Below are 26,797 nucleotides of genomic sequence, written 5' to 3' on the forward strand. Positions count from 1 at the left end.
CACAAAATAAGATTTTGCATTGAAAAAATAAAGGCAAAGCATTTCAACAGTTTTTCCTAACCTTCTGAGCTTGTGGCCCTTTAAAAAATGCAATAAAAAACATTTCCTATATGGCTGTAGAGTCTGGCCTGTGTAAACTGCCATAAACATGATTAAATCATGCAAAGACTATTACAGTACACAGGCAGCAAAAACGCACCCAAACAACATAAAATATAGCAAAAGTAAATGTTATTGCTTAAACGAACAACAGTCAAGTTATGTTAACATACACCAAAAGCTGATTTTTGTAGTTTAATACCAAAATGCTTCCTTTTAAAGCACATCTACATAAAGGGTTTAAAACAAACAGGAACGCATCTGAATGCAGACAAATAAAAACCTGTTTCATAAAGTGTATAATCATTCATAAAACTCTTAATATGTTGCATCCTCTATGCAATTTAAACACATTTGCACTCTGAATACACCTTAAAAATGCTCAGAGTGCTATGAGTCAGAATTTGATTGCTGATACTTGATTAAAAGATATAAAAATTTGAATTTTTGAAAAAGAAAATCAAAGTACTGGTTATTAGTGAAGTCAGTCCAACCAATCTGTAGCAGCCCTGTGAGGCTGTGATGCTCATTATAGGTCCAAAAGAAATATTTGTGGATGGATGAAATATCAAGAGACAACTTTGCTATTCTTTGATGTAGGAATCTGAAAGGTCAGCCTTTTTTTCTATATCTGAAAGGTTTATCCTCTGTACTATGACCTTTTTAGGACATCTAAAGCCCTATTTAGAAGGGATTTGTATCTCTAGGGGAAGTGGGGTGATTTTTATATTAACTGCGTGAATTTGTGATTTTAATTCAATCTGGAGCTCCCGTGTCTGTGATTTTTCAGCCCCATTCTGAATAATAATTACAGACAGCTACCTGTAATTAATTGGCTCTTCTGTAATTTAAGTACGGTCCCCAGAGACACTTGAAGTACCAAAGGATTTTATAAACCTGATAGATCCCTTGTTAACATCAGTCAACTCATGTAATAAAAGAAAGTAAAGTTTAAAGTTGGCTGTATCTGTCCTAACACAGAGCAGCCTGGTCAATGCTCATGAATACAATACAAAGAAATCTAAAGTAGTACAGTAGATGTCTGGGAGTAATATTAACCCTGTCGGAATGAGACTTCAAGGTGCAGTGGGTAGGATTTAGGGGAATATATTGGCAGAAATGGAATATAATATAATCCGTATTTTTTTCTTTAGTGTATAATCATCTGAAAATAAGAACTGTCGTGTTTTCAATACCTTAGATTAAGCCCTATATGTCTACATAATGGGTCCTTGTCTATGGAGACTGCCATGTTTTTACAGCAGCGCAGAGGAAAAAAAGGGCCATTGGTGTTTTTTGCATTAGCTGCTGTAGTTCACTGTACTTTTTTTAATGTGAAACTGCTTTATTTTCTCAGTAAAAAACCTCCTGAAAATAAACACTGAAAGAATCCCAATAGGAAAAATTTTAGCTGGTTGCCAATCTGCAATTGTCAACACTTGATGTCACTAAACCCCCCTCAATCTTACACACTGTTCCTTTAAGGGCCCAGACACACCAAACCAAAATCAGAGAACTAGTGGCGACCAAGGCCCCCTGCTGCATTGCCTCATATCCATCACTTGTGTCTCGGCCAAACAGTCGCACATGAACACACTGCAGAGACTACAGCTGTCAACTAACCAGCACGTATATTCTGCACCTGAATGAAATAACTCATACCAGCACATTAACCACACAATCCAATGTTAAAGGACCAAGCATATTTACTGTGCGCCAGTGAACGACAACACAAACCATCAGGAAACCTTTCTGCTAAAGAGCTCAATGGCTACTATCTCATGACTTTAGTTGTTTGATTACTTTTCTCATGTCTGTTTCTCTTCTTGTGCGCTGAGCTGAACTGCTTGTCAGAGTGATTTCACAGATGGGCTCTGCTGTCTGCAATTCATCATGATGAACTGGTTAAATAAAAGACAGCTAGCCCCAACAAGGGCCAAGCAAACCCCCGGGAAGTGCGCCATGCTGTGATGCAAATTTTATGAAGTGGAATTACACCGTCTGGGTCGGTCAATTTTTTGGGCGTCAAACCCCCCCTTCACTACTAGATTTAAGCCTCACCTCCGAATGCTGTATCCAGACTCTTTAAGGCATCCATGGGGCCAACCTAGCCTGACACACAGCAGCAAGCAGGTCAACAGACGCTCACCAACAGCCAAAAACTGACTGCGGCACAGTGTCAGCTTGGGCCATAAGGCTCAGCATGTCAGGTTCAGATATACTTCATACTCATCAGTCTAAGTTGTACTTAAACTAAACTGAACTTTTTACAATTGAGACTCAAAAATGTGACAAATGGGAGTTTTGAGTTGTTGGTGGGACTAAAAGAAAAGTCATAAGATATCATCCTCTGGGAACCATGAATTTCTGTACTACATTTTAACAGTATTAAATCCAATAGTATCATCGTTTTTTCACCCTGGACTAATGTGTTGGACCAACCCACTGACTGACAGATCAACTGTTTGGACAAACCCTGCTCTTCACTAACCTATCTTTTAAAAGGAGACAATAAAGTTCACTGTGTTTTCTGATGAACTAAAACATTCAACAGATTTATGGTTTTGCGGTTAAGAGTGTCTCCTGAAGGCACCACAGGTCCTAGCTGTTGGGCCAGTGTCCATCTGCAGGCTTCTTCTTCTTCTCTTTCTCTATGGTCCTTTTCTCCAAACCTCCTCTCCAGAAATGTAGGTGGCTTTGACACTGAGGGCGTCATCGAGCAAAACCAGGTCTGCGAACACAGATGCAAAAAACATAATTAATATAATAAATATTTCTGAATTCTGAATATTTATAAATATTTATATACAGCAGAGATGTTGCACATCCTGACCTGCGTCTGATCTGTAGTCCAGGTTTCCCTTCCTGTGGCTGATACCCAGAAGCTGAGCAGGATGGAGCGAAGCAGCTTCCAGAGCTTCCTCTACACTGCAGCCTGTTCATTTATAAAAATGGAACAAGATAGAAAATAGAATTAACACCTTGCGGTTGTACGCCTCCGCGCACCAGTCAGGTTACATTTACAGTTTAAATCCATGTTTGTTATAACATGAGTGCTTCACACACATCTTCCCCTGGCAGCACAGACGATCTTTATAATAAGCACAATTTTACGAAGTCAGTATCTGACCAAATGTCTGTTCCTGAGTAATCATGTTGAGTAATGGCCAGAAAAGTGTTTTTGTAGAATATAATAACACAATGAAGTTGACCTTTGACTTTTGAATATAAAATGTCTTTATTTTATCATTTTATTCTATCAAACAGTTGTGTGAAATTTTGTAATGAGAAGAGCATGAATTCTTGAGTTATATTCAAAAACATATTTTGTGAGGTCACAGTGACCTTGACCTTTAACCACCAAATTCAAGTCAGTTTATTCTTGAATGCAAGTAGACATTTGTGCCAAATCTCAAGTTTTTGAGATGTTGCATTCACAAGAATAAAAATGATGCAAGGTCATATTGACCTTTGACTTTTGACCAAGGGATTCTAATCTATTTATTTTTTAGTCCAAGTGAATGTTTGTGCCAAATTTGGGGAAATTACTTCAAGGTGTTCTTGAGATAGATAGATAGATAGATAGATAGATAGATAGATAGATAGATAGATAGATTCACAAGAACGAGAAATACAAGGTCACACAGTGACCTTGACCTTTGGCCTATGTCCACCAAAATCGAGTCAGTTCATTGTTGACTCTGAGTGGACATTTGTGCCAAATCTGAAGAAATCTTCATTTCTTGGGGTGTCATTATCTTATTTGTTTTTGTTTTTTTACTTTTGGGGGTTTTTCTTTTACATTTTCTTTTCTTTTTTTTCTTTTTTCAGGTAATTTTGTTGTTATATTCTACTAATTTTTCGCTATTTTTTGGCCGATGTCTTGTTAAGTTGCTTGTTGCCCTCTCCCTTTGTTTTAGAGAGAAATCATACCAATCTGCTCAGATTTCAAAGGGTTAAATAAAAAAACAATTCAAAATGCACAAACTCACCTGAAGCATGTTTAAAATGCCGCACACACATGTCCATCGTGGCTATGCTGCCAGACAATGTTGTTGTGCCTTTAAGAAAGAAAGAGAGTTTAAAACACAGATATATCATTTTAAACTCTGAAGTCTTTTCAATAAGACCTGAATCAGACTGATGGAGGGAAAACAATTTAAGATAGATGAATTACCTCTAATTCTACAAGTGTGACAAAAAATCTTATGTTAAATACATCACCATTCAAAAGTCTAGAACCAGCTGTTATATTTATATTTTTCTAGAGTAGTCCTTTCAAACATCTGACAGAACCCAAACAAGACCCAATTGGACCCAATTAAGCTTTTGTAGCAGCCTCTGTACATGGGGCGCCTGCCCTTCCAACTGAGTTACTGGAGGCCCCAAATCATCATAATTAAAAAGAAAATATGTCAATATATTTTGAAACTGAAGAGGAACTTGAGACCTGCCACATAAGCGTGGAGACCCTGGATCTCAATGACCTGCTGGCCCAGAGTGTGATGACCAGGAGGGAGGCCCATTGCCATGATCGCATCCGTCACCAACACCAAACCTGAAGGTGTAAACAAATATGACGACAGGAAGTGACATCAAGACTTTGGCTCGCCATAGTTCAGTACTTTTTCCACTGACGACGACGACAACAACCTTCCACTGACCTGAAGGGTGAGCTCTGTGAGCAATGCGTAGGGCGGCGGGGTTTGTGTGAATCCCGTCAGCTATCATGCCGTAGTACACCGTCCTGCCTGCAGGAACCTGATCACTGGTCAGCAGACCCACTATACCAGGGTCCCGGTGGTGGAACTGGAACACATTCAAAGACAAAAAGAGATGTTGTAAGTAATGAAAAAAAAACAAACCAGTGCAAAAGTAAGAGACACTGAGGTATCTCTAAACACCTGGGGCGTGGTTAATCCCCAGTACTTTCGAAAAAAAGTACTGGGTATAACACATTTGTTTCATGTGACAGCTCCCCCAAAGTGTAACTTTTCAATTTTGATCGCCCCCTGGTGTCTGTCTGCAGTATAGGTCATAAAGCCTGCCCCTCCGTGTAAGTGAATGGGACATAGGCCAAACTAAAAACTCAAAGTACACGCCAAATAAATGTTTCCCAAAGATGGTTTCTGTTTCTGAAGGTGCTTCTCATCACCCTGATGTTTGTTGAAGTGTCTGTTTTTATGATGTTTGGTTTTAATTAGTTATTAGATTCTTCAAAAAAGGGGATTATCTGCCATGACTGACAGCTGTGAAAGCCAATCTGTGCACTTGCATTCAATGGAGCTGCTTGTGAGTGGTTGGATGGGGGTTCACGCAGGAACTCCCCCACTGTGGATATCGCTACTGCGCAGACACAGGCTTTCATTGACATCACCAGCAAAGATAGCAACGCCCATATTAAGGATATTTTAGCTTCACTAAAGAACAGCATCTTTACATTCAGTCAATAGTCCTGGTACCCACTTGTTCTATTGTTTTTCTAAAACTATTAGTTCAGAGCATGAAGTGAAATGTTCTATCCTCCAAAATGGATATCGTGCACAACAACATTATTAGAAACACAGCATAAAAGAGGATCATGATCATGTGGGACTCACAGGCAGCATGGCGTTAAAGAGGTGAGTAATGAAGGAGGCTCCGTGCTGAACAGCCTCCTCAGCCTGGGACAGGTTGGCCACAGAGTGACCTACATGAGGGAAATAGTAACAAGCAGATGGATCCCATTAATAAGAGTCAGAGGTGCTCACACATAAATACACCAAACAGAACTCAGGTGTGTTTTCTTAGATTTGAGGCGTAAAACAAAACTTCAGAGAGCATTCTGACCAGGGCTTGTTCTGAGTAGGCAATGCTCACCTAACGACACAGTGATGCCTCTCTGGCAGAGCTCCCTCACCACTGATTGGCTGCTGGCCAGCTCGGGGGCCAGTGTCACCATGGCAACGTTGTCCAGGCTGCCATAGGCCTCTCTCAGGTCCTTGATCCCTCCGGACTTGAAGGTTCGGAGAAACTGCTCCGGGTGAGCTCCTTTCTTCTCCACACTGATGAACGGGCCCTCCAGGTGACATCCTGCAGAGAAGCTCAAACCTCACTTTGTTGTTGAAGCTTTTTTTTCATTGCCATTATTTTTTAATTTTTTTTAAAGATTCAGTTGAAACTGTGTGTGTATCAAAGCCTGACATCTCTCTGTGTCATAAAGCCCCCCGTTCCAAAAACCAATCACTGAGCCACACCGCTGCACTGAGTGACATGTTCCTTCATAAACATGATGTAAAATATATCACTTTATCATTACATCCTATTAGACATTTGAGTGAAATTTTGTCATAATTAATGTATGCATTCTTGAGTTATGACCTAAAGAAGTTTTATAAGGGCACTTCAAAATCTAAATAACTCCATCCTTGGGGTCCAACGGGGATGTTTGTGCCACATTTAAAGAAATTCCCTTAAGGTAAACTTGAGATGCTGTGTTCACAAGAGTGAGACGTGTGGACAACCTGTAAACATAATGCCTCGGTCCACTGCTATTGCCGACGTGGAGGCATGAAAAACGCATCTTTGTGTTTTTAAAGACTTACATTGAGGGAAGTGGGAATCACTGTGCTTGGAGCTGAGACAGGAATTCAAAAGGTTTTTGGTGTTTTTGGCCATTTAAAACATCCTTTAACATGATGCAACCAGGGATTTAAACGCAGCAGTTTAGGACTATAATAAAGACACCATACAAACAGAGCACACTGACTGACACCTTCAGAGCAGATGTACTCTAAAAGGGCATTCAGCCTCAAACTGGATTTACATTTTGGTATTTGGGGGCTTTGGCAAAACAACAGATCCCACACAGCTAACATCTTACCAAGGACTCCAGCTCCATGCACTCCTCCATTGTGAACTTTAATCTGAGGCAGAACCTGAAACACAACACAACTCGTGTCAGGCAGGAATTAATTAGACAACCCAATGTACGAGCTTCACGTCTGTATAACTGCTTGACTGACTTATTTTGTCATTGTTTACTTCTAGAGTTGTATTTAGTTTAAACTTAATATTTATTCCGTAATCATAAGTATATGTTGGTGTTGGTTCAACCTGTGTTGGCCTGCAGCACAATGCAGCTGGCTAAATAATATCTTACAATAGGATTTTAATAACATCATTAACATAAAACTTCATGAATTCTTGGTTACGGCTTGTGTATAGAAATTATAAATATTTTTATGGTTACGCTCATGATATACTAACTTATACTTGTTATCCTCCATCTGCAGCCTGATGTGGATAAGAGGGTGAAACCTTGTTACCCCTTTTCCATCAACACGGAACCACTTCTGTTCCCACACCTAACTTTGAACTGTTCAGAACATTTGGACCAAAATTAAATTACCCAACAAGCCTTTTTGAAACAGGCGCATTATTTATACAAAAATTGCTAAAAAAACCAAAAAAAAAACACCTGAAGTGACGAGAACATGACCTGAAAGTCAGCTTAAAAAAGAGAGAGAGATAGAGAATCAATACAAAAAATATCAAATAACTACATAAAAAATACAAATAAAACTATATTTATAATATAATTATTAAAATGTAATATTTAAAATGAGTTTGGGCGAAAAAATATTTTACTATTTTTAATCCGTTTTTTTTCCAGGTAATTTCCTGCTTTTTTTCTTTTCTTTTTTGTGCTAATTTCAGGTAATTTTCTCATAGATTTCTATTTAGTTCTTGCTAATTTTTGGGTCATTTCTTGTTAAATCACTCATTGACTTTTTTCCACCTTTTTGTAAGAAATCAAGCCAATTTTCTTGGGTTTTGACGGGTTAAACAGCTAGAAATGAGAAGTAGAATAATCAATTTAATTGCCAGCTACTTTGAAAATTAATCACTTTTGCAAGATTTTTTCAAGCAGAAGACAATTTGATTGCAATGACTGCAATGGTTTTGTTTAAAACTTGCTGACTGGTTCTCTAGGCAAGGTTTCAAGAGTCCTGAACTGAACTGATTCCAGATTCAGAACGAAGAATTTGGTGGAAAAGGAGCATCAGTGTCCTCTCTCCAGAGTCTGATTCTGTACATTAAGCTGTATAAAGCTGAAGTGTTGGTGGTACCTTGTGGTAGACCGAAGGAGGAGAGGTGACCAGCGTTGGGAGGAAGGAGGTCACGCCGTGCTCTAGGATCTTTTTGGCCACAAAAGAAACGCCACTGCTGACATCCTCGGAGGCCTGAGAGAAGTCGATGCCGTATCCTCCTGCAGGGAGAGGACACACTGCTAAGGACACATTACAGAAGATCAGTGTCCAACAACAATACCCTTACATCCACACCAAACAGTAGACGACTGAGAAATCTGGTTAACCTGCCGTTCAGCTGAGGAAATGATTTCGTGGCTCATGTTTATAGCAGAAAGATTTGCAGTCGTGCATTTTAAAAACTCAAAAAGATTTCTTTCATTTACAAACAAGGCTGCAACCGATGATTAAAGTCGTAGTCGTTTTATCTGCCAGTTATTTCATTAATCCCTGGTACACAAAATTGTGAAAATTTGATTCCCCTTTAAACAATTAAACAATCATTAAAAATGCACATTGATTTTCTGTTAATCAATATCCTTTATTGTACTTCAATTCAAAAACCTGTGGTTGAAGATTATTTTATTTCTTGATTAATCTGCATATTCTTTTTTTCAGTTAACTGATTTATCGCTTTGTCTATGAAATGTTTAACAAAAATATTGAAAACAATGCAATTAGCAATTTCTCTGTGCCCACTGTACTGTCCATTGTAAGTTGCAGATTTAAATGCTTTGTTTTAGATCACTTTTTTTTTTTTTTTTACAAAATTGTTGCAGATTACTTCTCTGTTGATGGAGTTATTGATTATTTGACTATTTTTTTTTTAGGTCTAAGCAGATCAGCCTCAGAAACACCCCAAAGGGCGACACATCATGATGGTGATAATCCTGCAAGCTATAGACGAACATGCAGAATTATGTCTTTCAAGAGTGTGTGCGTGTGTGTGTGTGTTTGTTTGTTTGTTTGCGTGGTACCATTGATCTGAACGTCTATAAAGCCCGGGGCGATGATGCTGCCTTCACAGTCCACACGTTTGTCAGCGTAACCCTGCTCATCAAAGAACAGCTTCTCTGGATCTAAGATTCTTCCGTCACGCACCCACAGGTCCTCTCTGCACGCGCGCGCACACACACACACACACAAAACCCAGTTGGTAATGCAAACCTAGTACATTAACTCAAGTACTGTAATTAAGTACAAACTTAAGGTACTTGATCTTAATTTCAGTATTTTCATTTTATGCTATTTTGTACTTCTACTCCACTACATCTCAGAGGTAAATATTGTTCTTTTTACTCCACTACATTTGCCTGACAGCTTATGATGATCTTACAGAATATGATGCATTTGTCAATGAATCTACCAAACATCTACAGTGTGAAAATGCTACACACACACGCATTACCAAGATTCATCCAAAAACATCATAATAGTAATAAAATCATAATATAACACTAACAGGCACATTTTACTGCACAATAAGTACTTTTTTTAGGTACATTTTGCTAATAATACTTCTTCCACCAGTGACACAATATGCGTGAGCTGTGTGTGTGTTTGTGTGTGTGTGATGTAACCTACCTCTGCAGCCTGTGGTCTCTCAGTATTCTGCAGTTGATGAACTGAGTGATTGGAGCGTCAGACACAGACTTGTTGGACGGCATGTTTTTCTCTCAGTGTAAGAGTGCAGACTCCGTCCACTCTGCTTCAGAAGACTGAAAGACACAGCAAAACAAATCAAACACTCCTCTTTATGCACAAATGAGGATGTCAAATAAACAAACTCTCTTTGTCTGTTTTCAGTTTTATTAACCCTTTAAAACCTGGATTGACATGCTGCATTCAGACACCTTTCACAAGTAATTAGATCTTTGAAACAGGAGCATAATTTAAAAAAAAAAAAAAAAAAAAGAATTTGCTTTTAAAAAAAAAGAAAAAATGGGAAAGGTGAAAGTTAGCCTTTAAAAAGAGATAATAAATAAATAAAATAAAATAACTAGAGAACAATATGACAAAAACTATGTTAATAATTATTAAAATTGCATATTTAAAATTAGGTTGCAAGAAAATAAATAAATATATTATTATTATTACTTCGATCACTTTTTTCAGGCCATTTTACTATTATTACCGTATACGAGGTGTCCAACCACAGATGTACCAGTATTAAATTATATCTGATATCTTATCAGTGTAGGTGCAGCAGCTGACTTTGACCCCTCATCTGCTTTATACTCTCAGGGCGTTTTTGAATTATGTTGCAAAGAGCAAAATGAATATTAATCCTCCTGTTTCGTTTATCACATTCTAGGATGCTATGCTATTACCTGGCTGTCTTTGTGAAACTGTTATTTGTGGCTCTGGTTCGTTCTCTGTGGGAAAATACACACTGCCAAACTCCATCCAGAAATGAGTTAATTAAAGTCGTGTATAGCTCTGAGCTGATTTACATACCTTGACAGAGAATGAGATACGAAGTCTGAGGATTGGTAGAATCCAGTTGTTAACTCGGCATACACTAAATTCTAAAAAACAACACTTACTCCAGTAAAATTCAAACTTGTTCAACCGTCACACCGTCGCTCTTCTTCCATCAAAATACAGGAGCAAGGCGAGGAGGGCTACATTAAACTACTTTATTTTATTAACGGAGTACGGCGACCGTACATTCCGTATTTCCGGTCAGCTATTCTGTCACAAGCAGGCAAACACTTAACCAAACTCTGGTTTTACGGTGTTAATGTACCTGTCTAACGTTGCTACTTGCCCCAAAAGCATTTTTAGCTGAGTCTGTCGAATAAAAACACGGGAAGCGGATGTCATGTGACAAAACGGAGCTGCAGGTCAGCTGACCAAAAAAAAAAAAAAAAGAAAAAAGAAAAAAATCAACAGTCCAGAGCTGGAAGAAGCACTCACATCCTTTACTTCAGTAAAACTATATTATTGTAAAATACTAAATTACAAGGCAAGGCAAGACAACTTTATTTGTTATTATTTTATTTCGTATAACAAGACAATTCAAAGTGCTTTACAGAGCAATAAAATATAAAACAAAATAATGGATACAGGTTTAAAGTAAAAGAGTAAAGAGATACCATATAAAAGATAAAATTATTTAAATCAATACTTTTGAAAAAAAAAATCAAAATCCACATTAACACTAACAATGGCAAAAGAGGTGTAAAGATATTTTTTAAAAAGTCTATCATTTACAATCCTGCCACTTCAGTTACAGTTTAGAAGAAAAAGTAGCAAAGGAAGTATTCTTGGCTTCATGTAGTTGACACAATCAGTAATGGATGTACAGAAGTATTGTCAGCTTAATGCAGTTAAAGTACATGTTGTGTAGTAAAATGTCTCCCATGACTGATATTTAATTGCATGGCGATATTCAAATAATTAATTAATTATTCAACTCTTAATATACATTTGGCTTGTTAAGTCCAGTGGTTCCCAACCTAGGGGTCAGGCCCACCCAAAGGGTCACCGGATAAAAACTTTTATTTTCACACTGTTAACATTAGGAGAGAAAAGGCTTCAGGGATGCAGACTAACCAATATGTTTGGCACATATAACCTTCTTGGTTATTGTGTTACAGTCTCAGCAGCCTTTTATACATTTTTTGTTTTATCTTTTTATTTATATAAACCTCTGTGTGTGTGTGTGTGTGTGTGTGTGTGTGTGTGTGTGTGTGTGTGTGTGTTTGAGTTTAATTAAAAGGTAAAGAGCCGGGAGAGGGAGCTCAAGCATAAGATTTGGTATCACCAAAACTGAAACCTCACTTGACTTCTCTTCTGATAAACTGTGTTAATTTTTTGCATTAAATACTTAAGTACTTGCATTATACAATACTTATTTAGTGACATCATTCGTTATTAGCTGCCACTATTATTCATCTTATCAAGTCTGAGAGCGTTTTTATTTAATGTCTTTTCTTTGATGTATGCAGTGATGAGATATTAGTTCACTCACAGGGATGGATATTTTTACATTTCACTTTTAATACTTCTCTACTTTTACTTGATATATATATATATATATATATATATATATATATATATATATATATATATTAACACTGATGTTCAGTAAAGAATCCAAATACTCCCACCACTGGTATGTGTATATATATGAGTGTGTGTGTGTGTGTGTGTGTGTGTGTGTGTGTGTTTGAGTGTCCACAACCACCAGCTCTATGTGCAGGTCTCACCTGACCTGTGAGGTGAGAGGATGAAGTGAAAACCCAGCAAAGCCTGCAAAAACCTGAGTCTAAGTATGATGAAATATCTTAAATCAAGGCAATATGTGCTCGTTTTTTTTGGAGCCAGTTTTATGACTTGTTTTACGCTGTTTTGTCCTTTTGCAGCATTTTAGTGTAGTGTAGATGTGCAGGTTTTAAGATATGATTCAAAAACACTTTGTCTCATTCTAAGAGAATGGCACCAGCATTTGCTTTTTTTCATATTGAGAAAATAACTCTTCTCAATCTCAATCCCAAGAAAAATTTTCCAGTACTGTTAGCAGATAATTTTGCTAATTTTAAGTAATATTTCCCCCCCATTTTATTGCTTTTCTTCTTGTTTTTAGAGTTGACGTTTTTGCAGTGTTCACACTTCCAGGAAGTGCTACACCAACCTCTGTCTCCTTCACCCGTCCTGCCCCTGCTTCAGGCAGTGCAGCGGCCCCCTCCCCATTCCTGAAAGTCAACAATAAACCACGTTTCCAGTAAGCCGGATACCTCCCCAAGTCCTGCTCATCCCCATGGAGACCACTACGAGAGTCCGCAGTTCTGTGTCCTCTGGCCAAACTGGGCCACCCATGAGGAGACAAAACCTATATTTCACCCAATATGGATCAAAATGTTCATCTCCACTGAGACACAGTGCAAATGCTTCTGTGCGTTTTCTCTGTCTGGGCACAAAGAGAAGACTTGGCAGCAGCTGGGGTGAATATTTGAGAGGAGATCTCGGAGGACTCAGAGTGGTCCTGGTGTACTATATTTTACAGCCTCAGCCTCCCCTCTTTTGTGAGACGTGACGTCAGCATTCCCCTCAGTGCTGCGTGAGTGACACAGTATCTTTGTTTTGGAGTCGCCACATCTCATTCACGGCCGCTTAACTCCAGAGTCCGGGGCCGCGTAGTGGCCTTTCAGGATCCCTGATTCCTTAATCCGCTGCTTTTTTTAAAGCACTGAATAAGCAGCCGTTTGTATGCTCAGTTCAGGGGCGGCGGGGTGCTTCTGCTTTATGGGAATTGTTGACTTGCAAAACACGCCCTGAGGACACCAAGTGACTGATACATTGAGGGGATGACTGCCAGCAAGGTCATGGTGAAAGGTCGTACTGCTCACATGTGGATGGTGTGGACAAACAAGGCCCGAAGCAGTCAAATGATGGCAAACACTTGCTGCCTCTAGCTTTTCAGATGTGACGATTTGCTGCTGTGTTTGTCTTATATGCTACTGAAGTAAATATCTTTGAGTTTTGCACTGTTAACCCTTTGAAACCTGGATTGACATCACTTTCTTGTGCCGCTTCCAGACGCCTTTCAAAAGTATTTAAACCTCTGAACCCTGAGCACACTGGTTTGATTGACTTCAGAAATCAAAAAACAAAACTTAAACTTGACCAGCTGTCTCATCTGAAAGTAAGGAAACACTTAACATTGAACACAACTGAATCTATAATTAGAAATGTTCATACAAAGGAACCATTTCAAATTATTAGTTACATTTTTCAATAACCAATTCAGTGCTCACAAGTGTTGGGAGGCTGTTCTCTTCTCAAACTCCACTCTCTGATTAGAGTTTAAAGTCATGCAGATTATCTTCAATTTGAGCAGGAAGAACTTAACCTACTGCTCAGTGTCACCCTCATGTCCTCAGACATCTGAGAGGTCTGTATGCATCGTTGGCAAACATATGTGGAGGGTTGGGAAAAAGTCAAATCCATTAGCAAACAAAGCTTCAACACCTCCACACGATCTGCCCTCTCGTCCCTCCACTCACTGCCGCTTCACGCTTACTAATCTGCTAAATCTGTTGTCATTTGTCCTTTTTGACAACAGGCCCTCCCTCCTCTCCAGCCTCCCACTGATCCTCTGCTCTCCTCCACATCTTCCAGTTGTTTACATATGGACTAACTGGAGAGATCAACAGGAAGCTGGATCAAAACAGAGGAAAGTATCATCACAATTTCTTAAAGCCAGCAGTGACATCTTCAAAAGCCTTGTTCTGTCAAAGCAAACCAAGAGATACAGCCAACGATCATATGAGAAAAACAAAATCAGCAAAATAGCACATTGAATAATAATTCTTTTAAATTTTATTTTATTTTATTTTATTTTATTTTATTTTATTTGTCTTACTGATTGTCATATTAGTTGCCAAAAATTCTGTTTCGGTTTATTATTAAATGCATTTTAAGAATTATTTTTCATGTTTATAGTTTTTTATACATGCTATTCTTTATCCATTTTGTCAGTTTTACGCTGTGTTGAAACTATACATGCTAAATAGCTGTTGAGCATCCTAATATTTAAAATTCTCAGTGTGATAAATATGCATATATAAACAAACATACATTTACAAAGTCGTTTTTTCAAAACAAAAAGTGTAATTAAGTCAATACTGCTGTCATACCCTAAGTATTTTTCATCAACATGAATCCAAATTATATTCATTTTCATTAGGAAGACTTTTTTTTTTCTTTTTTTTTTTTTTTAGGTATACCCGAATTTTTCAGCTATATTTGACTATTGTTGTTTAAACACACTTTTACTGAACTGCATGTGCAAAAAGGACTGAAAACTTACCGTTTTGTACAGGGCTTGTGAAGAGGAGCAAGTTACCAAACAGTTCCAGAGAATAAATTAAATGCTGATATTAAAATTAAAAAATGCAGATACCTCAACAGAAATATCCTTTTATCTAATTAATTTTATGGAAAGCTGTGATTTTAAATGTAGCTATATTGTTGTGATTCTTAGCAGAAACTAATTTGTACCTTCATTTTGTTTCTGTTTCGTGATGATTTTTATTCTGACTACAAAGACTTAAGATGTCTTGTGTTAAGGTCAGCTACTTTATCAATTTTTTATTTTATTTATTTTTTCATTTGGACCTTACTTTCATGGTTACGTGTCGTGTCATGTCTCATCTTATAAGAAGATAATCATTGTCCAAGCAATAAAATAAAATATTAATAAAGACAGAAAGCTCAGATTGAGATTATGTTTGATGTTAATTAATGTCTGTCATATACACCTTGTTCAGTGCATTCAGACCCGTCTGCAGCCCATACGGTCACCATGTCCCTGCTCCTCCTCTGCTGCAGGAGCTGCATTGTTCTGGAAAACTCTGGATCAATCTCCTGGGTGGGGAGTTTACAAGAAGTAAAGAAAGGGTGGATGGGAGGAGGAACTTCTCCTTTTTCTCCTTTCCCTTTCTCCACCCCACATCCTCCCCCTACCAACCCTCCACCCTGTGCTGTCCTGCGTCTCTGCAGCTCGGGCCTGTTTGCATTCCTCTCAGTTAATAAGTGTTTGTCTGATCCCTGGCGGGGGGTGTAAAGATCACCCCACACAAACACTGCGTCCCCCACACACCCCTCCCCTGACTCACCCAGCTGTAAAGACGACAGGAGTGATGCTGTGAGGAACAGAGGAGGAGGAGGGGGGCAGGTGTCATAAATTTCATAGACACGCTGCTCAGCCATTCATTTTTATTGTAACCAGCAGGCTGCAACACACCGAATAAACACACTAACACACACAAACAGCTCAAATCCTAATTTTTCATTTGAAGGCAAAGCCATAACTGAGAACTGCAAGCTGTCAGTTGGTCACGGCGTCACTGCCCTCCTGTGAAGTCAATCATTCCTCAACTAAACAGGTTATTAGATCACATATTAAACCTCAACTGAGAACTCCAGCGCTGCTTTTTATCCTTATTTTAGGAAAAGATCAGGAAAGGTGGAAGAAAAGCAAACTATGAGTCTAAAGCCTGCTCTTTGAGGCTGAGCTAAATGCTAACATTTGCATGCTAACAGTGACAATGATAAAATGCATATGTTCAACATGCTCATTATCCTAGATTAGTGTTTCAGCATGCTAACATCTGCCAAAGAGCTGTAAACACTAGGGGTTGACCGATATTGGTTTTTCAGGGATGATTATAATTAACCTTAACCAGAGAGATGAAATGATGCACCAGCACTAAAGGGCCGTTTACACGATAATGGTTCTTTTGCTGCGGTTTGGCCTTTCGTTCACACAGCAATGGCATTTTGGGGGCCTGAAAACGTAGACTATTGAAACCAGTTGTAATCTTTTGAAAACACAACCCATTCTGTTGCTGTGTAAACTGGTTATGTACGGATCCTGTGAGAGCGTTGACGTCACAGCCGGACTTTGCACATGCACGTGGTGTTCTTCTACACACAGAAAGGCATGTTCATTCGCTGCAGTGCCGTGTGCACAGCTCTGGTTTACTGGCAATGGAAAAGCAGTCTGTTGCCTATTCTTATAGCAGGTATATCTGTGTTTAAAAAACCTGTGTGCACATACCAATTTTGGTGGAAAGGGGTATATGTTTCCTCCTCCTATATTCCATCAACCTGTGTTCCCTCAGTTAATTTAAATAAAAGGTTAATGCAGTTTCAACAGTGTCTTATATTGAGAACTATTCAACTACTTCTAACCCCTTATTTCAATGTTCTTTGAAAAAACACACTTAATCTGTGTGTATTGGGCATATTTTAGGTCTGTATCATTTTCTTTCTTTATAACAGCGTAGGCCAATACCAGACAATTATACAATCAAAATGTAAACTATTCTTCTTTTTATGTTGAGGGAACTAAGGGCCTTCTCTAAATTTGAACCTCTTTGAACATTGCTTTGGACATTGGATCATGCTGCCTGATGGACAATTGATGTAGTTTCTTGTTGTTGTTAACCGACAAGATAAGATATCTTTTCTACATAGAGTTTGAAACACTAACAAAGATATAACATTCTTTGTGGAATCCATTTAATCTATTAGCTTCATCAGTACTGAGTCTATTCTCCATGGCACTTAAACATACCAAAACACCAACCCACAACATACCAATTTTGACAAACATAATTAATATTAGTCATAATTTGAGATGTCCCCAAAACTGGATTTGTTGAAAGATACAAGCTCTACACTAACTGCGGCCCTACAAACAGAAGCTGATCCTGACTCTGGTTTTATTGGCCGGTGATAAAATGCGCTGCCATGTGAAATCACAAATCAAGCCAACTGCTATTAAAAGGTCCCACTGCAGCAGACTGATAATGGAGGGATAAAGAGTGACATGTTAAAGAGCAGAGCCAGAAACATCCCGACTGTGAGCTGTTTTGGAAAACGTCCTGGAAGCTCGCTCTTGCTCTATTCCATGTCCACTCCGATCAAGTCATTCTGTGGATGCTTTGAACACAACAGAGAAGCCGTGTGGTTCTTTGCTGGGGGTGCGAGGCTGCACCAGTGAATGGGGCAGCTTCAGACCGGTGGAGGGCCGCTTGGAGAAATCCCTGGCTGTGCTGAGCAGCGAGGGGGTCTGAGGCTTGGACCGGGGCGCACCGGGTGTGTGTGGAGGAGGCCTTTGTCGCTGCTGTTGCCACGCCAGCTCACCTATTGAGGGTAGAGTCTAAGATATGTAAAGCAGCAGCGTTTCAAAGCTTTCCCTCCGCTGTGGAACAAACAAAGAAATAAAGAAATCAAATTAAAGTTTGGAAAGGAGTGAGTAAAGAGCGGGAGTAAGAGAGAAAGTGTCCTCTGTGGTAAATGCTTATGCACCGGGCCAAGCCATGTGTTGGAATCCGATGAGTGTTGAGGAATGGAAAAAGAAAGGAATCATGAAAAAGACGGAGCGAGGTGGAGGGAGACTGTTATGCCCTTGTTTGCCCAGAGTGGTATTTTCTTTTCTCATTGAGCCGATCCAAGTCCTGCAGGCGGCTTGGTGAGTCTCCCACCAGCATTGAGAGGCAGGCCTGGGCATGCCCGGGCCAAGGTCAAACTGTGGCCGCCAAGAACGCGCACAGGGCTCAGCGTGCCCCCCCTACAAGCTGCCACAACTCTGTTTATGTTTGTTTCTTCTGTCCGTTTCCCTCTTTCTGCCTCCACAGGGATCGTCTCAGCTGCTCAGCCTCTGTGAAGGTATCAGGTAACATTTCCTCCACTGCCATGTGGCCGAGCTGAGGTGCTCCATCAGTCACACTCTATATAGGGCATCAGTATATGTTACCAAAGCCATGAAGTCATCTGCCTCTGTCAAAGAATTTAAACACCTTTCTGTGGAAATATTTCTTTTTTTTGCCATGTCATTGCATGACAAGAGAACAACCAGCAGTATCTGAAGGAAACAATGCACATAGCTGGTGTGAAATGTCACAGACAGGAGTGTAAGCTGAGAATATGTTTGGTAATTGACTCTAGTATTTAGAGACTATTGTTCTGTCACTGCAGTGAGTCACTCACCTTTATGTTACCTGGACAGCATAACACTGCAGAACCGTGGAAGACAACAAAGTGGAAAAACATTTGATGGATTAGAGCACAAGCTGGACAAACTTTGATATTTAAGGGTGTTAAGGTACTTTGAGTTCTAGCTCAAATTTCATCAAGTCAAAACTGCTCTACTGGAAGCCCCATTTGCTATCTTGTCTCCAAGACATTATGTTTACATACTGTGTATAGGCAACAAAATACATTTAAAAAAAAACCATAATACTCCCTGCCGACTTTTTTTTAATTGTCACTATGAGGAAACGCTTTCGGTGATACTCAACAACAAGAACATGAACCTTTTTACAGTTATATTTAGACACTCATAGCATTTTGTTGATGTCAGGGAAAGATGGTGGCCTTGGACAGTCCACCAAAATATCAAAAATGCACATTTTCCACTTACCTGTAGTGCTATTTATCAATCTTGTTTTGGTGCAAGTTGCCAAATTTTGAATATATTGACCTTTGAGATGTCTACTTTCTCTATCGAAACCAAGCGCCATCGCAGCTTAATTCACTTCATATACTTTTAAAATTGTCTATGAAGATTGTATGAGCTATGCTATCACTTGAGCTCCTCTTTGGGTCAAATGGGACACAGTCGCTGAGTTTTTGGATTGCACTGCAAGCGTTGCAGCCAGGGCTGTTATCACGGAGGTTATGGAGGAAGGGAAAAGGGTAATGAAGGAACTGGCATAACTGCGAGACTGTATGTGCATATAGGTATTCTAATTCAAAGCCTACCCCACCAGGGCAATGATTTATCTGTTTGCATTCTTAAGGATTTGTGGTGAAATCAGCTTAACAAGTAGACTTTTTTTTTTTTTTTTTTTTTTAAAAATTGCTGTTAATAACCACACTTTTTCCATTTACCAGACTTTTTTAGCATAAGTTTTTTTTTCCACCTGCTGTGATGTGGTAGTGCAGCTTGATTGACACTACTTTCAGAGGGTTGGATGGTTGCTCAGTCAACTTTGTGTGTTGGAATGTTAAATCACATATCCATCCAGTGAAGCGTGACAGGTCATTTACACATTTTAAACAACTTAGTATAGATATTGCATTCCTTCTGGAGACCCATTTACATACATCTGACCATTTTACAACAACATGCAGAATATCTCATCTCCAAATCATGGTAGGGGTGCAAAAAATATGGAGAAATAACAGATATTTGCTTATAAACTGAGTCAAAGAACTGCCCATCAGACCATTCCTGTAATCAAGGATGAGCAAGGCACTGAAACCATAAAAAATGTTTACTTTTTTTACAACTTTTTATCAATTATAATACACCTTCAACCTATCCATTAATCCTTCCTCTTCTGAGGAGTTTTGAGGACCCTGTCCGTTCTATATACCCAGAGATAGCTGCCAAGTAAGAGGAGGACCTTCCGGTTGTAGAGATAGCATCACAATCAGTTCTATACAAAGTTGCAATTCTCTTGGACCACACCATTGCTCAACAGATTTTTGCAAATAAGTCAAACACCAACTCTCACCTTAAATCACTAACTTCAACTATATTTTTTTTAATCCCCCAGAAAAACTAAAAACCTTGAACCACAGTTCGTTACATCCAATTTCTCTTTGATGCTAAACTGCTTGCAAAGTTCTTGCACACTGCTTTGACGTGGTCCTTTCTTTCATCATAACCTCACCAAACAAGTTTTACTAAGAATCCTTATTCTTTTTTAACAATAGATGCCTTTTAAATAACCTTTGTGGCCCCTCTCCATCCATCCCATTAGAGGAAGTGCTCTTACTCAATGAAGAAAAGGTGTTTGATCAGGTAGAGTGGGAGTATATTCATCAGAACACTGGAGGAGTTTGGATTAATTAATTAATATTAATTAATTTTATTAATATTAAATTAATATTATAGATCATAATTTTATATACTATACATTTCCAGTGTCTGCCATGCACACTAACAGTAGTCTTTCAAACTATTAGAGCCCCCAACGTGGCTCTACTGTGGCTCTACTGACTACTGTTAATGGTTCGCTTTGTTCCCTCTTCTATTCTCAGCTGCAATAGAAGCACTTGGTATAGCTTTGAGACAAAATGCTGATTTTTAAAGGTGCATTATGTAATTTCCAGCCACACAGTCCAACTATTAGTTCCACTATAGATATGTTTCAGTAAATAGCCAAGTTAGATGTTACTTACCAGTCCAAAAGAAACGCTGTGAGCTCAGCATCAAACCGCATCTTTTAACTCTGGAGCTGTGTCCAGTGTTGGAAAGCTACACCTATACTTACTCCAGTTTCGCCTCTCCTTGCATTTCTTCTTTTCTTTGCTGTAGAACAGTCATTTTTCTGGAGCTTCCGCCATCACTATGTTTCTTACACACTAATTAATTCATTAACTGAGACTGTAATTTTTGTGCTGTATCGATTGACTCCATGCTCTTGCTGGCTCATCTTCTTCACCCTCTCCTGCAGCATACTAGAGGCAACACGGACTCACTTTTGCCTCTCAGGCCAGGATGAATTATTACAGAAGGGATGGCCATACCTGGCTGCTTAGCAGTGGATATCTTTGCAGTACAATACACAGGCATCTTGGACATAACATCAAATGTGTTGCTTCTTCACACTCTGTTGATAGGGTTCGGTTATTTTTTGAATGTTTTAAACTAAGATTATGTCCAGATCTCACATAATGCACCATTAAGGGAATTTAGCATGTAGGATTAGAGCATAAAGTATTGTTTCATACAGATGATATCTTACTGTACACATCGCATCCCCTTTCGAGTTTCCTGTTACCTGTTTGCCTGTTGTAAGTTTAATGATTCCTGAGTTTAGAGTGGCCTACAAATGTGACATTGCATTTCAGTACTACATAACAAACCACATGAGCTGTACAAAACAGAAGCAGTATTTTAATGAAATTATGAGTGTCTGGATCATAAAGACGACACACACAGATGATATAATAAGAGTTGATGATGCTTTGAATTTTGTTAGAATTGATGTGCTGATCTTATTCCTTTGCTATAAAACCTGTTGGTTTCACAGTCCTTCTTGTAATTTCCCAGCTCACTGTGAAGGTTTACTGGTCACTCCAGAACTGGCTTTGTCATGCTCGTCTTCTGCCATCTCATTCAGTCCCCTGAAACACCTACAAAAGAGCGTCCCCCCCAGTCCTGCGTAATGAATAAAGAGGCCCTCCCACTGTTTCCCTGGGTATTGTCTCCATGTTGTTACACAGAGTGTGTATTGCTCACTAAGCCTGTGATGGATGTCGGATTACCCCTCTGCCTGTGTCTTCCTGACAAAGAAGCATCAGCCTGCACTGCAACAGAGAAGACACACACACACACACACAGAGAGAGAGAGAGGCAAACATGCAAACACACACTCCCCAAACATACACCCACCACCATCCTTAACATCCTGCATACAATGATCTACAAATCTTTGTCCTGACCTCGACACCCTGAACACGTCAGAACCCATATGGCATTTTCCGGACATTCATGTTTTGTTTTTTTTTTATAGTAAACTGTTTTAGTGCATTTTGATAGAAAAAGTATCCAGTTTTTTTTACTTCACTGCAAGTACTTATACCACAGTACAGAAATACAAACACTGGCTACAAATTGATCCTACCACAGAGACACAAATATGCTTAAACAAGATGTCCTTTCATGGTGGTGCAAAATAAAAACATAATTCCCCATAATGCTTACAACCTCTAAAACTCAAGTTAAATGTCTGTGAATACAGGAGTAAAATAAATGAATCAAAAGTTAATGTTTACATCACCTTATTGATATGATCTTTTAAGTGTTTTGAAACGTGATGAACTCACCACCAACCTGTTTTAAAGTGTCTCCTTGTATCAGGGGTCATTTAAGGGCATAGTTTAAGTAAACAGAGAAGAAGCTATAAAACCTGAAAGTCTCCCTGATGGATTTTATGGTGTTTGAATTTCCATGTACTGCTGTGATGATGATGTAAGCCGCATTTTTACTTACAAAGCAACATAAATTGTTACTGTCCACCTGTGTTGTGAATGGAAATGTGTTTTTTTTTACTTCATGTTGTAACTGGTTCATTTCAATGTGAACTGGGCAGTTCACTTCCTGAAAACATTGCTGAGTGACTTTTCTTAATATTTGTCCAACAGATCCTTCATCGTTTGAATTGGAAACTGGTGTTCATCCTCAGCCTCCATTATCTATGGAGTCCAACAAGGATCTTTACTAGGCCTGACTCTTTTTTTATAGGCTCCTTTTAGGTCACATTACCAAAAATGCAAACTTTCTTTTCACTTATATTGTTGATATTCCCATCTACTTCACACTAAATCCCATTTTGGTTGAGAGAGTATTCAGATTTTTACTGTAGTGAAGTACTAATACCGCATTGTGAATATAGTATATATTGTAATACATATAGATATATGTAATATATATAGTAAATATTATAAATATAACCAAATAGTGAAAAAAGGAACCAAGAGTGTAATTGGGTGAATGTTATAAAACCTTATGACTCAAAAGAATCATCATGAGCAATTGGTGGTTTTGCTGCTGCTAACTTTACATCAACAGGTTCTTCACTGCTAGGAGTGGCACTTGTTAGCTTGCTGCTTGTGGCCTGCATTTGGTGATGGACTTTGGAGCTTTGCTGTGTCAAGCCAACATTAATATTTTTTTTTCTGACGCACCCTACTCTGCTTCTGATTGGTTGACTCTGATAATCTTACCCTAACCCCAAGCCGTCTCTCTCCTCATGCCTAAACATTATCAATCCATTAGGGCAATTCATACTAGTCTGTAAGAGCCAGAATAGGGCGGGTCATGCCTTTGCCATGGTAGATGAACCAGTGAACCAAAACAGGTCCAAAACAGGTGAGCATCATGTGGTGCCCCCTGGGTACATAGTGCGCCCTGGGTAATGCAGTTTATTTAGGACTATTATTAATAACTCACAGAACCTGATATGGAGAGGTCAGAGGAGAGTAATGGCAGTTTGCAACGCTTGCAAAGAAAAAAACCCATCAACACCTGCTTACATCTGGCTTTTTATGAAATGGGAATGTGTATAATCGGCATTCACACCCAGGTGAAATGACTCTGCAGTAGACATGTGTTTTTTGATCAACATTGATGGGAACACAACACAAGTGGATGCATTCATTTCAGCTTCTTTACCGACGAGATGCAATGACGCACAACGACTAATTATTATTCGTTTCTACTTAAGAATTGCTAAAACATCGATCCAAGTTAGTCAGCACTGAGACTGAAAGAGATAATGAATAAGTAAGAGATATGTAAAGAGAAGACACTACCATAAAGGTTTCACTGAACTCTGTTGATGTCACTGTCTACGGTTTACCTGTTCTCCTGCTTGTCCGTGACATTCCACAGACACACCAACCAACACACATATACAGAAAAGGTACACTCATTCGCTGCATGGCTGCAGAGCCATGTACGCAGGTCTGTTACTGGCAATGGGAACACACTCTGTAGCCTAGTTTTAGCGGGTTTACCTGTGTTTAAAAAAACCTGCATGCATGCACTAATTTTGGTGGAAAAGGGATATATAAGAGGTGCCAGGATGCAAAAAAAGCCAAGGTAAAATAAAGAGCACAATGTGTAAGTGCCAGTACTGCAACTGTTGTCAGCCCATTCTGAGCACTAATGTGTGGCCATGTGATCTATTTTTGCTATCTCTTATGTTTTTCTCCTTTCTTATACTCTGTAAAGCACATAGAGCACTCTGTGTTGAGTGTTGGTGATATATAGTATTCGTGATTTATAAATAAACTGAAGCTATCATGCCGAAGAAAAGCAGCTACTTTAACGTAGAAGATCTCACAGAGTGGGAGCCTCACTTTGGTAAGGTAAGTGAACTTTCACAAAACCACTACGGTAATAAATCTGGGGCTCCATCCAGCTTCTCTTTCTGTCTGCTGTACTATCCCTCCACAGCTCTAATCAACACCACAGTCTCAACAAGACTAGTGCGAGAGAAACCTCAACCATTCCCACCCCCCGCTCCAGCACCCCAGTCCTACATGACAATGGTACCAGCAGTTGCCCAGGAAACAGGCCTTTCATTAGCTGTGTGATAAAAAAGATGTATTCCCCTTCTCTTCTACATCCACTTTTTCACATCTTGTTTTTTTGGGACCCATGTAGATAAGCTTCAGCTCTGAGGGCTCCCAGCAGCTCAGATCCCTCACCAGCCTTTCGTTTTCCAAGTCTTACTCCAAAGGGATACCAGTGGAGTCGTGGGGCAACGGAAAAAGACATCCTGACTGCAGAGAACAGATATTTTTAAGTCATTGACCTCCCAGTTCCTGTATGTTTAAATTACATGTCTGAACTTTAACACAGAACACTGTTCTCGCTCCTTCACTCTATTATTCACATGCTTACATTTCAAATTAACAAATGGTCATTCTCAGCAGTCGCAATTGGCCAGTTGTAGTTTAATTGTGGGTATTTAAACTTGTTTTTCTGGTTTCCATCTACTGATGATGAAGATCATGTGATGTGATCAAAAGCTACTAAATGCATCTCATGGTCAACTGCTGTTTGTGCGCGATGACAACTTGAAACTCAGTCAACTTGAAACTCAGTCTCAACTTTTAAGACAAGACAAGACGAAATAACCCTTTAATGTTTTTTCCGGATTAAAAGTCAGATCGATCAGCAATAAAACACACCCTTACTCAATTATCTGCTACAGTTTTACTTTGCTTAGTATGTGCAGTAGCTTATTTTAGCAACTTTACAACTCCCTTTACACTGTTTTAGCATTTGCTGTTTTTCATTATTGTTATTTGTGGCTGCTGTGCTACAGTTACAGAGACTAACTTTAAGCTGACTTAGACAAGAAGTCCTTGAAGTGGTCAGAAAAAGGTCATTTGAATGTCTTTCTAAATCTACAATCTAAGATCATGTAATGTTATCAAAAGCTCTAGAGCAGCTAGTGAGGAGATTTTGTGATAAAATCATTGTTAAATGATAGTTTCAAGGTGAAGAGAATATTTTTCTCCAATAACAAGCAGCTGTTGAACAGCAGTTCTAAATTAAAACACATTTTCAGAAAAGAACAAAAATCTCTGCATTTGTTGCAAGAAAAATATTTGAAATGGGCCCAAGATGTCAAGCTGTTAGTATCATCCTCTCTCACATCAACTGAAACCTGACTGTAAATGGCTGCATCATCGTCCGGGCACATTGGGTGTTGGTGTTTAGCACTTTCAGTTTGCAGCGTTTCTAGGTTGGAACAAGCAGTAAGGGTTAGCGTTTCAGCAGGAGGCTCCTCTTACCTGCAGCCGTCAGCAGGGCCAGGGAATAATACCTGCATCAGGTTACCACGGCCTCTCATCTAACCAGCCTGCCACATTATAATTATGAGCCCTGCAATCCAGCTGGAGAGCTAAGTCCAGCAGGTAATAGCTGTCCAGGGGGGCCTGCGTTGAGCTCAGGCTTGGGGGGGGAAGGGGAAACGTCAGCTCTCCTTTCCAGGAAAAAGGCACTGGGGCTTGGGCATGAAGATCCAGGATCCTGCTCTTCCATCAGAGTGTTGGGTGTCCATCATACAGAGGTGTAGTGTTACACCACTTTATCTTTGCCCTTCATCTCTGAGCCATCATTACCTCATCAGTGACCACATACAGACACGCTCACTGACAGAGAAGCCCGTCTGTTCACGACCCCGGGGGGACGCAGGCTTCTTAAATTCTACGTATATGCATTTGATTACTGCGGCTATTCATCCGACTCTGTGAACGCGAGCCACCCTGCTAATCTGCAACAGGGTCATAGAGAGACGGTGTGGTCTACAGCGGGGCAGACAAGCGGTGATATATGGGGCCGTGGGACACTTGTCCCCGTTAGACCCCACACCGACCCAATGAAGGACCACAGATCCGAGCGTCATGGGGAACAAGAGTCTGACTGAGCACAGACAAAGACCTGAAAGAGAAACCCAGCCACCCCCTGCTACTATTACCCATCCACTGCCTGATCACAGCAAGAGCCTCGAAAGAGATGAGCAGGAAAAGACCAGCGTAAATCTCACGTACAGGCACACTAAAGCAAAGTGGGGGTG

At 39.4% G+C, this 26,797-nt stretch overlaps 1 protein-coding gene across 2 annotated transcripts; it reads right to left on the minus strand.

The window, feature by feature from the left end:
• Window positions 1-214: 214 nt before the first annotated feature.
• On the minus strand, window positions 215-10,971 carry amdhd2 (amidohydrolase domain containing 2). Of its 2 annotated transcripts, none has more exons than XM_042504546.1 (12): window positions 10,629-10,971; window positions 9,756-9,889; window positions 9,149-9,285; window positions 8,211-8,350; window positions 6,962-7,016; window positions 5,959-6,171; window positions 5,700-5,788; window positions 4,764-4,908; window positions 4,550-4,657; window positions 4,092-4,160; window positions 2,933-3,034; window positions 215-2,830 (listed from the first exon to the last, which is right to left on the minus strand). In XM_042504546.1, exons 2-12 carry the CDS (start codon window positions 9,836-9,838, stop codon window positions 2,751-2,753), a joined length of 1,221 nt encoding a protein of 406 aa, XP_042360480.1. In that variant the 5' UTR covers window positions 9,839-9,889; window positions 10,629-10,971; the 3' UTR covers window positions 215-2,750. The 2 variants fall into 2 exon arrangements, with proteins under 2 accessions (XP_042360480.1, XP_042360479.1); XM_042504545.1 differs by having other exon boundaries at window positions 8,211-8,371.
• Between the last annotated feature and the right edge of the window lie 15,826 nt (window positions 10,972-26,797).

This window comes from Plectropomus leopardus, chromosome 17, assembly GCF_008729295.1.
Source record: "Plectropomus leopardus isolate mb chromosome 17, YSFRI_Pleo_2.0, whole genome shotgun sequence".
Classification (NCBI taxonomy): Eukaryota; Metazoa; Chordata; class Actinopteri; order Perciformes; family Serranidae; genus Plectropomus; species Plectropomus leopardus.